This window comes from Chinchilla lanigera, unplaced genomic scaffold, assembly GCF_000276665.1.
Source record: "Chinchilla lanigera isolate Chin_1 unplaced genomic scaffold, ChiLan1.0 scaffold00012, whole genome shotgun sequence".
Classification (NCBI taxonomy): domain Eukaryota; kingdom Metazoa; phylum Chordata; class Mammalia; order Rodentia; family Chinchillidae; genus Chinchilla; species Chinchilla lanigera.
The window spans coordinates 25,667,271-25,680,720 of NW_004955413.1; the positions used below are offsets into that span (position 1 = coordinate 25,667,271).

At 35.3% G+C, this 13,450-nt stretch overlaps 1 protein-coding gene across 2 annotated transcripts in view; it reads right to left on the minus strand.

Moving 5' to 3' along the window:
• Nucleotides 1–13,450, minus strand: part of Enthd1 (ENTH domain containing 1) — a 104,191-nt gene that overhangs the window by 87,071 nt on the left and 3,670 nt on the right. For both annotated transcript variants that reach the window (XM_013511604.1, XM_005379305.1), the window contains exon 2: nt 9,822–10,327. In XM_013511604.1, the coding sequence (XP_013367058.1) occupies nt 9,822–10,170 (349 nt within the window). In that variant the 5' untranslated portion in view covers nt 10,171–10,327. The remainder of the gene's footprint in view (nt 1–9,821; nt 10,328–13,450) is intronic.

A 13,450-nucleotide genomic window follows, 5' to 3' on the forward strand; every position in this document is an offset into this window, starting at 1 on the left:
GACAGTGGAAAGCTAACATGGCACCACAGACACCAAGGCATGCTACTTCTAGTAAAATTGCTTAATATAATTTTTTTTCATAAGGAAAAGGTTTTAATTTTTTCAGTTCCAGAATTCCATCCCAGCTACCACATTACACTTAGCAGTCATATTTTCTTAGGCTTCTCTTGACTGTAACAGTTCTCTTGACTTTTCTTTTTAGCTTTTTATTTTATTGGTATATTTTATATATACATAATGGTAACATTCACCATAAGGAGTTTTTACCTGTACATGATATATCTTGCTTCTTTTTTTCCCATTCCCCTAATATAACTTTTTAACACTGAAAATTTGTTTTTTAAATGTATTTCTTTTAAAACATCTATACTTTTGATTTAAACACATGTATGCATGTATATATGAAATGGCTTATTCAAATGAAAGTAACAGCAATTTTATGATTTATCTGAGAATAAAATAGCACATAAACCCATAATGCACACATTTCCTAAAATCTGAATTAGTTTTAAAAGAATATCACATTCATATAAATAAATCATTTGATAGTATGAGAAAGTTTTCACATTTCATGGAGTATTTTTCAGACAATTTTAATTAAGCTCATTCTAACAGTTCAGTGAAACCTTATAAGGATATTTTTAAATTTATAGCTCAATTATGAGAGATTGTTTGGTATAATAATAGAATATAACTAAATAGTATCAAGACATATGGGTTCTGGTCAGGAGTGGTGGCACACACCTGCAATCTCAGCTCTTGGAGGACAAGGTAGAAGGATTGCTCTGAGTTCAAGGCCAGCCTCAGCTATACAGTGAGTTCAAGGCCAGCCTGCACTACAAAGTGAGACCCTGTCCCCACCAAAAGAAGTATATGAATTCTAATTCTGTTTGACCATTAATTAGCTATGCAACCTTATTGAAATAACCTACCTGAGCTTTGACTCATCTCTGTAAGAGATAATACATATAGTAGAACCTTTTATCTGAATGGGATATGTTCTTAGACCCCTGGGGATGCTTGACTATGGATACTCTAATCGGACACACAAGCTTAAATATCACACAGTTTCTCTATATCAGAAACTTGAAATAATGAAAAGCAAAATAAAAGATAATTAAAAACAGAGAGCTAGAGCTTTAGCAAATGAGAAAGGGATCTGAAGATGGAGGGAAAGGGAAAGAGAAGTAAAAAGAATTAAGATGTGTTATGTACATGTACCCACTCCCCATGATGAACGCAATCATTATATATAGCAAAAGTACTAATAAATTTTTTAAAAATAAAATTTTTTTAGAAGATTGCTTTAAGGATCAAGTAAGATAATGCATATGGAAAAATATAATTAATAGATTAATTAAATTAATAATTAATTAATTAACATATTAAAATATAATAATCCTCAAACAACTGGATACCACGTGGAGATGAATGAACTCTATCTCACACTATACACAAAAGCTAATTCTAGGTAAACCACAGACCTAACATAAGAGAATATCTTCCTTGAGGCAGGCAAGTAGCTCAGACAAGGCACAAAAGGCATTAACAATAAAAGAATAAACCAGACTTCATCAAGATCATAGGTTTTTCTCTTTTCCTTTTCCTACAAGTGGACTTTGCAAGCTTGTTTGGAGGTCCTAACAAGGAAGCACAGCTACTTACACACTTACTGAAAATGGTCCTCCTCTCCCAAGGAAGGTCATCCTCTTCAAGCAAGCCCTCTGCTTTGGGAGGCACACATGTGAAAAGATAGCAGAGGAAGAGGACACCCATCTTAACCAGCCAGATCAGCAAAACACTCCTGGCAATCAATGGGATAACAAGAGTTGCAACTAGATTGCCCTCACATCCAAAAGTACACACTTCTCAGCAAAAAACATTAAAAAATTAAAAAGTCATCTTGAGACTTAGAAAAAAATACCTATAATTCATCTACTTGACAAAGGATCCATATTCAGAACGAATAAAGAATTCCTCCAAATCTATAATAAAGTTACAAAAAGTAAAATAGAAAATAGGTTAAACCCTTACACCCTAAATGAAAAAGTATGCAACAATGGAAATGCAAATTAAAACCAAGTGGAAAGATACACCCACCAGAGTGACTACATTAAAAAGTATAATATTATTGAGTGTGGGCAAGGATTGTACTAACAGGTTAATAACGTCACTTAGTTATTGTAGACTGAACAGGCCCACAATCTCCCAAACAGGTGAAGCGGATGGGTGAAGGCTTAAATAAAAGAGTCAAGTGGTATGATTTTAGGGCTCCAGGAGGATCAAAATCCTCTAACAGAATTCCAGATTCTCTAGGGGCTAAGATAAGGAACTTCTCTGGGTACCTGTATTTATCTGGTTTTCAAACAAGGAGAGGAATAAAGCCAGGAATCTGAGCAGGACCTTGGGAGGACCTTGGGAGTCCCTCAAGGACTTCTCCAAGTAAGACATTATGTTAATTTAGAAGAACTATATCTTCACCTCTGGAGTAAAATGCCTGCAGCTACAGTCTTTATCTAGTTAATTGAGATTGGGGCCAGGTGTCCTTAGCTGTGGCCTTGTCTTGCCCTTTGAGGCCTCACCACTTCACAGGGCACTACAGTTGTCAGCCAAGACCAGTGACTCATAGGTTCACTTATTATGAATTCACTGCCCATCTCCAGACAAGGGGGCTATGCCTTGGACAGACTTACAAGTAAATATGGAAAGCCAGTTGGTTAATATTAAATCCTGCTCAGAGCCACTCATAGTGGTCTCTATCATTGTACCACAAACTGTTATACATTGACAGTGGAAGTATAAAATGATAAAGCCATTTAAGAAAACTCTATGAATCTCAAAAATAATATTTTGAGAGAAAGAAGCCAGATACAAAATAATACATACTACTTACTTCCATAATTTTAAGGTGCAACTAATCCATATGGCTAAAGATATCAGAAAAGTAGCTGCCTTTGTGGAGGAGGGATGATTTACTGGAAAGCTGGGCAAAGGAAATTTCTGGAATGACTGGAAATGTTATCTTGATATAGGTGATGGTTATATGCATCAAAATTCATCAAACTGTGCACTTAAGATCCATACATTTTATAATATGTACAGCACAGTTAGTATTAAATAAGCACAATAAGCACAGTTAGTATTAAAACTATTTTAAAAGTAATTTATAGCAAGGAGATGGAACATTTTTATTAGTCAGTTCTGACAGTTTTTTCTCATTCTAAGAAAAGTCACTGTAAATCTGCTAAAAATATAAAAATATCAAGGAATTAATCACCCATTCATCAAATAATAGAGTCCTAAGTGATTGTACCTTCAGGCAACATACCAAGTGCTAGGGACATTGTTCTTACCCTTGAGAAATTTTAAATTTCACTAGGGATATAATAGACACGTAAATAAATGGGGCATAGTAGAGGTTCATACAGGCATTGTGGATAAAAAGAAGAGACTCTTATACTACCTGAATGTTGAGGTAATTCAGCACTATATTAGTTGTACCTATTCTCATGAGGCTGAGCCAAAACGGCAGTGAACCCTAAGATAAAAGAAACTTCCAGCTTTGTTAGCTATGTCTAGCTATTTACCCAAGACTACTGAATTAGTTCAACTTGACTGAAGCATCTTTAAACTATGAGAGCCATAATAAAGAGCATAAAATATTTATTTCTTATAATATCTTTTACGTAAATAACATTGAAACAGATGCAAAAGAGGATAAACCTGATTGCTGACTTCAGGTGCAATATATAAAAAGCTGGAATCACTAGTCTGTCCTAACAGGAGGTATAAAAAAAACTGAGCAAATGGAAAAATCAACAATTCTTATATCCATTAGGGCAGTGTAGTTGTAGGTTAACCTCTGACCCCCAGATTGGAGACTGAAAGATAAAAATAAAGAATCGTGTCTTGTTGTAGCAGAAACCTATAAGCACACATCTCTGAGAGAACAAGTGTAGAAAAACCTGAACTATAACTGACACTGTTGGAGGCTCAATGTAGACAAGTCTGAGAGATTAAAAACACCAGGGAGACCAAGTCCTCAGGGGCTCTCTGCAGAAGCCTAACCAAGTTCTCACAGTGAATAATGGTGGCGGAGGGGTGTCCCATGGTGCTTCTGATGGGGCAAAGGGGAAAGGAACCTTTTTGAATACACTGTACCAGATTACTCTTCATTTCTTAACAAGGGCTGCCCTCGCAGAAACTAGTTAACCAGAGCCTAGCCCGACAGGATATTTTCAGAGTCTAACTGACCTGGGAGAAGGGAAATACACAACCCCAGTCTATCCTAGCCATCCTGTCCCAGAAAACAGGGGAGGGGTGGGACAGGATGATGATTGAGCAGCACATGTAGGTTCAGTCCACAGGTACTGGTTCACTAGAAGACCGAGATCTAGTTAGAGGACTACAAAGCATCTCGCATCCTCACAGGACTCTTTGCCAGAGCTCCCTTTAGCCATACATCAATCCCAGCTACTAAGAACGAGTTACGAAACACACTAAAAGGCAAATATCCTAACTTGGAAATACAGTACGGCAGTGATGTTGGACTCATCAGATTGGGCATCTGAAATCATTTGCTAAGGGTTGTAATGGATGAAGCGACCTGCAAGAATAAATAGGCAATGTAAACAGAGAGATGAAAAATCTAAAAGAACCCAAAAGAAGTGCTAAAGTCAAAAAAGCTAAGACAGAAATAAAGAATACCTTTGGTGGGCTCATTGGTAGGCTTAACACAAAAGCTGAGGAAGGAATCTTGGAGCTTGAGGATATTTCAATAGAAATCACTAAAACTGAAAACCAAAGAGAAAAAAGAAAAAACAACAGAACAGAGTATCTGTGAAATATGAAACAACTAAAAAAGTACAGCACAGGTTGATGGGAATTAAAGGAGGGGGAGTAAAAATAAAGAAAGAAAGAAGAGGAGAAAAGGGAGAAGAAGAAATATTTAAAATAACAACCACTGGGAATTTCTCCCAAATTAATGCCAGGCACTAACCACAAATCAGGAAAGCTCAGAGAAGGGACATAGAACAGAATACTGTACATGCCCCCAAAGTACCCTATGCATATCATTTTCAAACTACAGAAAATCAAAGATAAAGAAAAAAATCCTGAAAGAAGCCTGAGGGAAAAAAGACTTTATCTATAGAGGAACAAAGATGAAAATTAACATTCAACTTCTCTGCAGAAATCATGCAAGGAAGAAGAGAGTGGAGTAGAATATTTATAGTGTTAGGAGAAAAACTGGTCAACCTAAAATTCTGTAACACAAAATTATCCTTCAAAAGGAAGAAGAAATAGACTCTCAGGTAAACAAAAATTGAGGATATCTGTGGACAGTACACCTGCTTTGCAAGAAATATTAAAAGAAATTCTTTAGAAAGAAAGAAAATGATAATGATAAGAAACTCAGATCTATTTAAAAGAAGAGCATTAGAGACAGAACAGTGAAGGTGAAATAAAAACTTCTATTTTTCTTATCCTTTATTAATCTAACAGCAATTTGTTCAGAATAACAGTGTGTTGGTTTATGTATAGGTGTGTGTGTGTTCTAAATCAGTAAAATGAATGATAGCAGTAATACAAGGGACAGGAATGATAAGTTAGATTTTGTTATTTTATGGTAGTAGCACCACTCATGAGGTTGTTATTGTGTTAGTCAGCTTTTCCTTGCTATAACAAATACCTGAAATAATCATAAAGACAAGCCGGGTGTGGTGTGTACGCCTATAATCCAGTACTCAGGAGGCTGAGGCAGGAGGATGGTTGGGAGTTCAAGACCAGCCTGGGCTACAAACTGAGCTCAAGGCCAGCCTGAACTGCAGAGCTAGACTCTGTCTCAAAAAGACCAAAAAAAAAAAAAAAAATCATAAAGAGGAGGCTTATTTTGGCTCACAGTTCTGAAGGATTCAGTCCATAACTGGTTGGCCCTGCTGCAAAACTCTAGCACATTATACTTGGGCTTATATTTTTGGTCCTAATCTCAAGTGTTAGAGAACCTTATTAAGAAAATACATATAAAAGCAATAATAAATGCATAAATAGGTTTGTTTATATTTTTACAATTGTATGTCTCGAAGTAGCTCATAAGCTCTTTAGAACACAGGCTAACCATTTCTGCTTTATAAAATCATCAAAGTTCTTTGCACAGTGATAAAATAGCTTCTGTGAAGTTACAATGGAAAATATGCCTTTTAAAACTTAATCTTGGGTATACAAAAATTTAATTACTGTCTTATTTTAATTTTGAAAACCAAATCAGCATGAAAGTTTACATCTTTGTAATTTCTAGATAAAGCAGCATAGAATGATCAAAAGTCACGAAATTTTTTTCAGATTACATCATGAAACCTCAAACATAAAATAAACACTTAAAATAGGACATACATCATAATAAAGTGTGACTTATAGTAGGAATGCAAGGTTGGTACATGCGAAAAAAATCAACCAATGTAATATGCCATATTCCTGGTCTGAAGGAGATTTTTAAAACTCATGATCATCTCTACAGACCTGTCCACAAAAAAAACACTAACAAAAATCAACTTCCCCTTTTTCTGTTTGTTTGTTTTTTTCCAGTACAGGGAATCGAACTCACGACCTTGCGCTTCCTTGCGCTTGCCAGGCAGGCGCTGTGCCGCTGAGCTAAATCCCCAGCCCCTAACTTCCCTTTATGATTTAAAAAAGAAAAAAACAAACCAGGAATAGAAGAAAACTTCCTCAACCCAATAAACAGCATCTGTGAAAAGCCAGCAGCTAATACCATAAGTAATGACTGAAAGCTTTCCTTCTAAAAGTGGGAACAAGAAAAGAATATCTGCTCTCACCACATCTGGTCAGAGCAATTATGCAAGAGAAAGAGATAGAAGGCACCCAGATTGGGCAGGAAGAAGTAAAGAAAGTTCTTTACACATAACATGATTTTGCATACAGTAAATCCCAAGGAGCCTACCAAAAAAAATTACAACTAGTAAACTAGTTCAGCAAAATAGCAGAATACCAGATCAATATACAAAAATTGAGTTAGCAATGAAAATCGGAACATGAAATTAAGATAACAACTGCATTTATAAAACCATCAAAAGAATAAAATACTTAGATCTGAGCAGGTGGCACATGCCTATAATTGCAGCACTCTAGGTCACTGGGGCAGGAGGATCTCCAAGTTTGAACCCAGCCTTAATGAGATCTGGTCATACAATTTTAAAAGGGGTTGCAAGTATATGGTTCAGTGCAAAGACCCTGGGTTTAATCCCAGTACCAAAGGTGCAAGACTTATATACTGAAAACTACACAGTTCAGAGTGAAGATGATCTAACTGCTGACATACAGTGTACATGGACTGGAGAAACTCAAATTAAGATGACAATATTCTCTAAAACAGCTTATAGAATCACTGCAGTCTCAAACAAAATTCTAGCTGTCCCCTCTCTTTGAGAGAAATTGACAAGCTGATGCTGAATTTCACAAAAAAAATGTAAGAGATTCAGAATAAAACAATATTGGAAAAAGAAAGTTGAAGAACTCACACTCTGACTTCAAAACTTACTATAAAGTTATATTAGTCAAAATAGTATGATACTAGCATAAGAATAGACTGATTAATGCAACAATTGAGAGTGCAAAAATAAATCCATACATCTATGGTTGACTGATTTTCACAAGGGTGCCAGTATAACTCAATGAGGAAAGAACAGTCTTTTCAACAAATTTGTAGGACAAGTGGGTATCTGTGTACCAAAGAATGAAGTTAGCTCTTTACCTTACATCACAATAAAAATTAATTCAAAAGGAAACTAAGACAAATTTGAGAATTAAAACTATAAAACTCTTAGAAGAAAACATAGGTATATGACATTATCTTGAATTAAGCAATGGTTCAATGATACATAAAGTGCATGCAACCAAAGGAAAAATAAACAGGACTTCACTGAAATCTAAAACTTTTGTACATCAAGAACACATCAAGAAAGTAAAAAAGATAACCTATGGCACTGGTGGCAAACCTATGGCACACAGGTTATTTGTTTTTAAGACAAAAGATGTTAACATATGAGTTGTTTTTCTAAACTAAAACCTCAGTATTCAGGTTTAACTGCAGCGTTGGCACTTTGAGATAAATAAGTGGGTTTTGTGTTGCAGTTTGGACATTTGGTCTCTAAAAGTTTCACCATCACTGGCCTATAGAATGGCAGAAGATATCTGCAAATCACCTTGTCTGGTAAGGATCTTATATACAGAAACATAAAGAACCTTCAAAAATCAACAATAAAATAACCCAGTTTAAAACAGAATGGAAATGGGGAATTATTGCTTAATGGTAACTGTTTAAGGTAATAAAAAAAAAAGCTTTGGAAACAAAGTAATGGTTGCACAACATTGTGAATATAATTAATACTACTAAATTGCATACTTAAAAAGGCAAATGCTACATTATATATCTCTTATCATGATTTTTAAAATAATGTAATATACCAACAACATTTTAATTATATGCAGTAAGTGGATAATTTGTATGTGAATTATATGTCAATAAAGCTCCCATAAACCAGAAGGAAAAAATGAGCTCTCAAACTCTGAAAAGACAGAGGAATCATATGTGCCTACTGCTAAGTGAAAAACTAGTCTGAGAAGGCTACATATTTTATGACATATAAAAAGGCAAAATTGTAGAGACTGATGGTTTCTGGGTGTTCAGAAGGAGGAGAAAAATAATTAAGAGATGGATCACAGGGCATTTTTAGGGCACTGAAACTATTCTGTATAATACTGGGTAAGAGACATAGGATATTGCACATTTTTCAAAACCCACAGAGCTGCACAATACAAATTTTAGTTAATTATATCAATATTGGCTCATCAGTTGTAACAAATGTACCATATTAATCCAAGATGTTAATGGGAGAGATCACGAATGCGTAGGAAGGGTGCTGTTCAGACTGTATGTATAGCTTTTCTGCAAACCTAAAGCTGCCCTTTAAAAAGATTTGCTTTTAAAATGCACACTTAACAAAGAGACTGTATTAAATTTTACTCTCTTTTGATTCATCAGATTATTCACTTTAAACCCAAATTAAAATTTTACACTAGATGGACAGGAAGTGGCGATTCTTCTACCACTGTGGAGAATCAGGCACTACTGAAGTATCTCGATATTCTATATATCCTTTCCCCACTTCACCTCCTGTTCCACCCCCAACAGAATTATTTTATGATCTAAATTTCCATACTCATGTAACTATTTCCAATATAGGAAGACAGGCTTTGAAGATTCCATAGCCTTTGGGAACATTTCATTTATTTGTAACTAAGTTCCAATGTAATTATAATTGTAAATTACAGTGACATTATTATACTAAATTGTCAATGCCTCCTATTTTTTCACCTGATTCATTTTCTGAGGTATCATCTTATCAGAAACCTAAGTGTGTTAGTTTTTCTCTTGAGAAAAATATTGTTTTCTAAACACAGCAGAGTCATTCAAAGGATTAACTGTTCCAGAGGACCAGGGGCTGGCATATCTGAGAACAATCATTAACAGGGCATGGTGGCACAGACCTGTAATCTCAGCATTCTATAAGGCCAAGGCAGGAGGATTACAAGTTTGAGCCTAGCCTGGGCAATTTAGCAAGACTGTCTTCAAATAATAATGGTGATAATGATGATGACGATGATATTGGGATATAGTTCACTGGTTCAAGCCCCAATACAAATAAAACAAAATAAAAACAAAAATCTCTTCTCTGTTCCTGATTTAAAAGGACCTTCTCAAACTCCTAATCCTTATTGGTATACTGTACAACTTCTTTAACTGTTACCTTGGTCTTTTCCAGCTTCGTCTATGTGTTGAAAGTCTTTTAGCATTTGAAGGTTAAAGAACCCCTCTCTGCAATGCTGAATAACTTTCTTTGATCCATTCTTAATGAGATAATCCATCAGGGTGAGGGATTTATACACATGGCGCCAGTTTTTCCCGTGGTCACTGAGTCTCTGCCATAGCATATTCATAATCTCTGAGAGAGAAATGGTGTTGAAAGTCAAGTCACTGATATCTAGCATCAGAGAACTGGAGGGACCCCAAGGGTCATTAGAAGTTGCTTCCCTGACTTTTATTTCAGCATCTGAGTAATTTTTCACAAAGTTTTTCACTTGTCTCTTGAATGCCATAGGTAGGACAACGCTGAAGGTGAAATGGGGGATGAGAGCAATGGAATAGGAATGTGTGTGTGATTGGTTTATAAAATTCTCGACAGGTGATCAGTCCCCAGTTCTGTTGCTCCTAAGCACAAATGATTAATCTCCATGTTGATAACATATCGATTTCCTATAAGGCAAGCACAAAAAATGTGTAAGTTAAATTAAAAATCTAAGTCAGTCGGAAAATCTAGGTTTAGTGTCTAAATTAGCCCTTCACTTACATCAGCAAGAATGTTCCTAGGATGGGCACAGAAAAATCCCTCCTAAGTGTCTGGCCTATTAGGCAGTTTTTCTAGTCCTAAAAGTTCCTGCAGAAGATATCAGTCAACCTTTTTGGACAGAAATACAATGATTATAATAGATTACATGGGTAGTAGACAAATTAATGTAAAAAACAGCATCTGAACTCTGACATTTCCTGCATGATATATGTTGTCATATGTAAAACTATTGTGTCTGAAAGTAATTAAAATGGTGGGGAAAACTGGGCTTTAGATTCTCCTACGGAACTTTATAGAATAACAAAGTTATTATAATCACATCTAAATATTATCTACTTTCTCGTTAATCTCAAAGCAAGGAAGGTCAACTACTAAGACAATTACTTGTCCCTCAGTTTACTTCACAGCCAACTCATGGTAACCTAAAATCAATGCTGCAGTCCAGATGAGTCCAATAACTCACCTTTTTTTTTTTTAAAGTTCAGATTTAGTATTAAACAGTATCAGTAGTGATTCTCAAACATCCCCTAAAATCTTTATGATTATGTGTCTGATAGAGCTTTTAAAAAGTTCATACAAAGAGAAACCCATTTAGGTTGATACCAAAATGGATTAAAACATAAAAGGGGTATGCAGCCCTGACACTTTAGCTTGTGAGTTATCAATTACTGGTTTACATGAAAGCATCCCCTTTTCTCTTTTTAATTACTTTGCATCAAGGTGAGTCAGTTACTCTGCAATTTCCCTAGTGATTCACCACTGATGGCTACAGAAAGAATATGCCAAATTGATTTCAAGCCTGACCAGCATCCAGAACCAGCCAAGCCTAGACGATCTATAATCAGTTACTAGAGAAATTACACACATACCAAAGAAAAGAAAATGATAAGAAATCCATAACCAATGTTTATTTTTAGTTTTGTTTCTCTTCCTTGACCTTCTCAGCTACTAGCTGATTAATTTCTGTTTATGGAAGGAAGATATAAATATTCAGAAGCAATCTAAATGAACTATCACTTCTTTTTAAAAGGAGATAGTAAACCTTTTATAAAAAAAATATAAAATGCATGCTCAAATAAGCAAGACAGAGAATGTTATTGGTTAAATTAAGACCTCACAGAAAAGAGGCTACCATCAATTCTAGGACGAAAAAGACAAGTGTGTTCCTACAACTTTCTGATTTTTCTCTTGCTGGCACTTCAAATACATGCATTTTTATCTGATTCCCCACTGAAGCAAAAAATGTGGTACACAATGTTTTGTTCAGGTATTAAAAATGTGAATTTCTATTGTTATTTTTCCCCTCTTCCAAACTCATTCAATACAGAGATGCACTGTGACATTGGCTTAGAGCAAAAAATATTGATCTGCTTTTTCACAAGCCTATTTTCAAAAAATCTGTGAGAATCATAACTTGCTGGACTTAAACAACACCTATTAAAATCTCTTTTTGTTGTTGTTTTGTTTTAGGGTAGCTACTTATCTATATTTTGAAGAGCCAATCCTAATTTTAGGTTTTCTTAAATTCTCTAACCTGCATTCATAAATTTTGACATGTTTTCTTAAACAATTTTCTGCCCCCCAATATAAAAATAATCCTTCTACACCCAAATAGTTTAAAATGCATGTATTTGACACCTTGCCAAAATCAAATACCCTCCCAACCATCAGAAAAACTACAAAGAAAAAAGACTGTATAGGTAAATTAAGATCACTAATGTACAATGACATGAACTTTCCTTTGTGACATGTACACAGACCATGTAAGATGCCACTTTACTACAGTACTGCTAATTCTTTTCAGACTAACAAGGAATTTAATTAATTGGTGTTAGTTAAATTGTATGTCAGTTTATGTTTTAGACACCTGACTATGGTTTACTCGTATCAGCAAATAACCTTTAATTATGTGTTCAGTAACAAGCTGCATAACAAAGTTTTAATTAATGATGGACTGCATATGACAGTGGCCCCACAAGACTGTATCACCTAGTGACATCAAACCATCTTAATTTGTGAGTGCACTCAAATGACATCTGCACAACAACAAAATCACCTAACAGTATATTTCTCAGAATGTGCATTACCTGGCTATAGGGTGATATGATACCTGAGACAAAATTAATAGTAAAAAGGTAAATTTCCATACGAATCTCAGTTGTCTGGCTACCCATATCACTCTAAGAAATAGAGGGGAAAAGCTACTTCATGTCACAAATCTGTGCCGTCTCCTCTAAGGGGCTTTCACTGACCTCACTCACATTCCATTAATTTTCTTCATGGCAGTGAGAATGATCAAGTAGCTTTGTGTTAGTGGCTCACACTGCTCTGCTTCACCACAACTAGAAACTCCTTGAGGGCAAGGACCCTGGCCATCCTTTTTACCGCAGTACTCCTATGCTGATGAGTACATAGCAATAGTAGGTACTCAGAGACATGTGATGAGTAAATGCCCAAATGACTGAATAAGCCTGCTTTAAGATAAACCTGGAAGGATTCTACAGCTTTGAATTAGAGACATGGCATTTTAAAAACAAGACCTAACCCTTGTAGTTGTCAAGTAAAATTCTAGAATTTTGAGCAAATATTTTCAAATCAATCAAATACCTCTTGAGAACCTACTATTTATATAGCTTTGCAGAGAAACATAAAATATGATCACTATATTCAAAAAACTTATTGTTTGGTTAAGAAACTTTCTCCCTAAATAATTCAAAAGCAAATAAATGATAAGGTAAAAGGGGTCTCTTGATTTTCTGTTGAGATCTGCCAACTTTCATAATGCTATATTTGTCCCCCAATTTTACCTGAATCATAAGAGGAAATCATTTAAATTATCAGGTGAGCAAAAGACTTCTATATTTAATAAGCAAATTTAGTAGCATAGCTGGATACAAAGTCAACACTCAAAAATCCATAGCCTTCCTGGACATAAATAACAAACTCAGGGGCTGGGGATATAGCTCAGTGGCATAAGCACCTGCCTGGCAAGTGCAAAGTCATGAGTTCGAACCCCAGTACCACAAAAA